Source organism: Varanus komodoensis, unplaced genomic scaffold, assembly GCF_004798865.1.
Source record: "Varanus komodoensis strain SLA01 unplaced genomic scaffold, ASM479886v1 scaffold1480, whole genome shotgun sequence".
In the NCBI taxonomy this organism is placed as follows: domain Eukaryota; kingdom Metazoa; phylum Chordata; class Lepidosauria; order Squamata; family Varanidae; genus Varanus; species Varanus komodoensis.
Genome location: NW_025335432.1, coordinates 8,744 through 13,489, shown reverse-complemented (window position 1 = coordinate 13,489; position 4,746 = coordinate 8,744). Strand labels below are relative to the sequence as shown.

Below are 4,746 nucleotides of genomic sequence, written 5' to 3'. Positions count from 1 at the left end.
TGCTGGTAGTCTAGACCTCCCCTTTGAGCTTTTCCTGTTAATTTTCCAAACATGTACATGCTCTGTGGAGGAGACTCCTCCATTGCTTCCATTGCCTCCATTGCATTCAACCCTTTCTTGAATTCTGCCAGGAGAGAGATGGGAAATGTGACTCAGCTGCCGTTGCTGGATCTCTCAGAGGTTTTGATACCAGGGCTTTCTCATGCTCCCGAGGTGAGGGCTTGCAGAGGTGAGAGTGGGTGGGTTCCTAGTTGGATGGCTGAGTCCAGAAGGGTGAGCTAGAGAAGGCCTGCTGGACCCAGTGGGATTGAAGGGGGAATTCTGAGATGATCTGTATCTACAGTCAGTGAAAGAGCAGAAGACAGCGTAGGCAGGTATGATTTTCTTCCTTGGTGGCTGCCAGAGGACATTTGAGGAGAGCAGGACCTGCCTGCAGTCAAGGCCAGGCTCAGCATCCCTTTCCTTGCAGATCCTTGCCTCCCTGCGGAATGTCCTGTTCAACAACTGTGCTGGGGAGGAAGTCTGCTTCAGTGAGAATGTCCAGAGATAAGACATCCTGAACTGGCTCTTTTCCCCAAATGGCACTTTAGATCCTGCGCGAGTGGGATGGATGGATGCCAGGGCCCTTCCAGGCCAGGACTTCAGCATCCGTTCGGAAGCGATTGTGTGGGCCACAGAGGTGGGTTGGGGGAACATCCCGAGGATGTGGGGAAGCTCAGCAATGCCTCAGCTCTGGGCAAGCGGAGTCCAGAGGCTATGTTAGAGCTCCCACTGCTGGTTCTTGGGTCCCAAACCTGTCATCTGGAGTCCAAAAATTCTGGGGGCCATCTGCCCCAGCACATATCATGCAGGAGCACAAGGTGGAATTCAGGTCCGCGGCCCAGATGCTCTGTGTTGCATCTCAACCCAGTGACTTCACCTGCTTTTGCACACCTGTGCTTCACCTGCTGCCTCCCCACAGCCTGTGAAGATGGTTTGGGAGCATCAGTGGGTACAAAAGCGTGTGCGTAAGGAATTTAGCAGAGCTGGGCATCCGAGCATATCAAATCCACTTGGCACCCTCTTAAATGCCTCCGCATTCATGTCCAGGTACCAATCGATCCATCAGGTCCTTCCCTACCCGGCGCAAAATCTTAGGTATAACACAGAGGGGGGAATGTCCTTCTTCCTCCTCTGAGACCCTTCTGGCTTGTCGTGCTGGGCTGCCCGTTGTGTAGCACCCGTAAGACTGTGCCTCTGAAGCTTCCTGGTTTAGCCACATGGATATATATTACCTCTTTTAAAATCATTTTGAATTACCGTGGCTGCGCTGCACACTTCCAGAACAGTTTGGCATGCATTTATTCAGTGGTTTGCTGCATACGCTTTCCCCATACGTGTATCCATCAAGCCTCTACAAAGGCTGCAACAAAGAAAAGGAGAAAGAGGGTGGCATCTCCATAGCTTTCTTGCAGAGATCCTGGGCTCATTTTCTGGCTGTGCAGGAAGGACCCCCTGGTCTGAAATCCTCTAAGTGGCTGCTCATGGGAGGAGAGAAGCTGCAGTGGCAGGGCTTGCTGGGAGGCAGCCCCAGAGCCTCTCGTCTTTCTCAGCACCTCTGTTGTTCAATGTGCAGCAGAGCAGCAGAGTCAGCGCCCCTGAAGCAGTGCCTTCCTTCACTGTGCAATGGGATTCCCCGCTGGTCACTCCAAGGCCCCTGGAGCACCACGACCACCACCTGGGCTCCCCCAATTGTTCTCCCTTCCCTTTCAGAAGCCACCCACTGCAAGGTGTACCGAGTGGTGCTTCCCAGGGCAGTGGAAGAGGGTTGCAGCCGGGAGGCCGGTGTGCTGCTCCGAATGCCTCGCTTGTCAGGAGGGGACCTTCTCGAACCACACAGGTAGCTGCAGCTCGTGGCTCAATCATGCAGTGGGTGACAGGGCGGGATAAGGCCTGGAAGGGCAGGAGCAGATGGTGGATGGGGGGCTGGGTTTGTTTCTTTCTGTTGACAGGAAGCTCCTGAGTTTTGGGAAGTGAATGTGGCATTGGGGTTTAATGGTTCCCCTGGAAGGAGGGCTAGGAGGAGCTCCATCTTAATAGGTGATGTTCAGAACATTTCATGTGTGGGACTGCCAGGAATGCACCTTGGAGGTGCTCCTAGGCCTTCTGCTTCTCAGCACGTTAGGAACGGCCTCAGAGACAAATGGCCAAAGTTGCCTTGCACTTCATTGTGTAGAGAAGGGCTGCTTTTGCTGTGAACACAAAATTGTTTCCTTCACTGATGCTGCTTTGCCCTCCATCCAGTCTCCCAGGAAGGGAAAGTCAAAGGACTGAATTTTGTAAAATGTACAGCAAGAGGAGCCCCCCTTTGTTCTCAGCCTGGAGAGCAGAATGGATGCATTGCTTGCCAAAGCAACATTCAAACAATGACGTATCTAAATTTGTTCTTTTCATTGAATGTGGGTTTAAGGGTCCACCCACAGAAGGGATCCTGTGATTTTGGGTGATGTTTCTCCAGTTTTTGCTCATTTCAGATGCCAATCGCTGTGTGGCATGTCCAGCAGATCAACACCCAAACCAGAATAAGGACCAGTGTGTCCCGAAGATGGTCCACTTCCTCTCCTTTCAGGAGACCCTGGGGACAGACTTGGCATCCCTGGCTCTTTGGCTCACTCTGCTCATGGTTCTAGTCCTGGCAATCTTCATCCAACAGCGCCACACACCCATTGTCAAAGCCAACAACTGGGGCCTCACCTACGTTCTCCTCACCTCTCTCCTACTCTGCTTCTTTCTATTCGTCGGACAACCCCATGAGCTCACCTGCCTCCTGCGTCAAACTGCTTTCAGCATCACCTTCTCCATTGCCGTTTCTTCCATTTTGGCCAAAACGGTGACGGTGGTTCTGGCATTCATGGCTACCAAGCCGGGACACATGGCCGGGAGACTCATGGGGGAGCCACTGCCCTGCTCTATCATGTTGTTGTGCCCCCTACTCCAGGCCGCCCTCTGTGTTGGCTGGCTAGCCACTTTCCCCCCTTTCCCCAGTGTGGACTTTCACTCCTTGGCGGGAGAGATGATCCTGGAATGTGACGAAGGCACAGCTGCCATGTTTCACGCTGTGCTGGGTTACATGGGCTTCCCGGCTGCTGTCAGCTTCGTCGGGGCTTTCCTGGCGAGGAAGTTGCCCGACAGCTTCAACGAAGCCAGGTTCATTGCCTTCAGCATGCTGGTCTTCTGCAGCGTGTGGGTGTCCTTCGTGCCCACCTACCTGAGCACCAAGGGCAAGGCCATGGTGGCCGTGGAGGTGTTCTCCATCCTGGCCTCGTGGGCTGGCCTGCTGGGCTGCATCTTCCTCCCCAAATGCTACGTCGTCCTGCTGAAGCCCCACCTCAACAGCCGGGATCACCTCATCAGAAGAAGATGAGCTGGCACTCCCATGCATGGGAGAATCCTCTGCTGATTCACTTGGAAGGCCTTATACAGGCCGTAAGAAGGTCATATTTTGTTTACCATCCAATATATCTCTCACATTCCTGTTGGTTGCCTGTTACTTAGAATGTCAGCAGTTGTAAGAATTTGGGGAGGCACGTCTTTTGTGTTCTTTGCATTTTCTGTGCCAAAAGGCATGAAATGCAGGTACTCATTCTGGATGAATGCAGTGCTGTGCGCATGAGGCAGCCAGTACAAGATAAGCCAGTGCTGATTCCCCCTCTGGTTCCCCGAAATGGTGTATCTGTGAAGAATTTGCCCCAGATTGGAGACTTTGTCAAGATCTGCTCCTTGCTTGTTCTCCCACTCTTGGGAAATGTAGAATTGCAGGGCCCAAGTTGGCAGTCCCAGCCCCACGTGTCTGGAGGGGAACGAGCAACTGCATGGCTGTGGGGCTGGCGCTGGACAATGCTTTGTGTGCGTGTTACATCTCTCCAGCTCCCGATTTCAGGAGCTCTGGGCGGCCCATAGCGCAGCCCAAAGCCCCGAATCTGCTATGGACAGGTGTTGCTCTTGGCATTTGTTGGAATGCAAATGTAAGAACAAACAACAACAAGCCAATAACAAGAAATACCATTGTAGAATTGGGAATGTTCTAACTCCAGCATAAAAGCAGAATGAAAAATCCAATTAAAATTTAGCAGTACTGCAGAGATTGGAAAGCCTGGCATTGATTAAAAGCAACAGAAACAGGAAGGCTAAAATGCCAGTGGGGGAAACAAAAGTCATCTCTTGGTCCTGGAAAAAAATTGCAGTGTTATAGGCTCCCCACTATCTATCAATCCATCAATGTATTGATCTAATCTCTATGTATTTACTTATTTACTTATTTGTTTATTATTTTTCGGTTGCACCTTTCTCCCATGGCGGAATTCAAGGTGGGTCTCCCCTCCAAGCTCTGGCCAGCCTGAGTCCTGCTTCGCCTCAGCCCACTGGGGACCTTCTTTGCCTTCGGGACTTTGAGACGCGTAGCATAGTCTGCAGGAGCCACGAGCCGTGGTTTCCCTGCGCAATTCTGTGTCCCTCATCACTGAAGGCAAGAAAGCCTTTGATGTGGAGAAAAGCATAGTGGGTGGGACAAATGGGTTTTGTCCTTGTCCTTGTCCTGCAAATAGTTTTAAAAAGGAGAGGGTGGGAGAGGGAGAGGGTGGAGGGATTCAAATCCTGAGAGCTCCTTCCTTCCTCTTTTGGCCAATGAGGCCGATTCCAAGAGTTGTTTTGTGTGCTGAGGTGTTGGGTGTACTTGGCGGTGGGGGACTGAGACTACGGTCTGACTCT

The 4,746-nt window shown here is 52.1% G+C and overlaps 1 protein-coding gene across 1 annotated transcript in view; it reads left to right on the top strand.

The window, feature by feature from the left end:
- Positions 1-489: 489 nt before the first annotated feature.
- LOC123020260 (vomeronasal type-2 receptor 26-like) overlaps positions 490-4,746 on the top strand; it is a gene marked incomplete at its 3' end in the record, with an annotated part of 10,565 nt that continues 6,308 nt past the window's right edge. Inside the window, exons 1-2 of the mRNA XM_044423709.1 lie at positions 490-679; positions 1,753-1,879. Of these exons, the coding sequence (XP_044279644.1) occupies positions 611-679; positions 1,753-1,879 (196 nt within the window). The remainder of the gene's footprint in view (positions 680-1,752; positions 1,880-4,746) is intronic.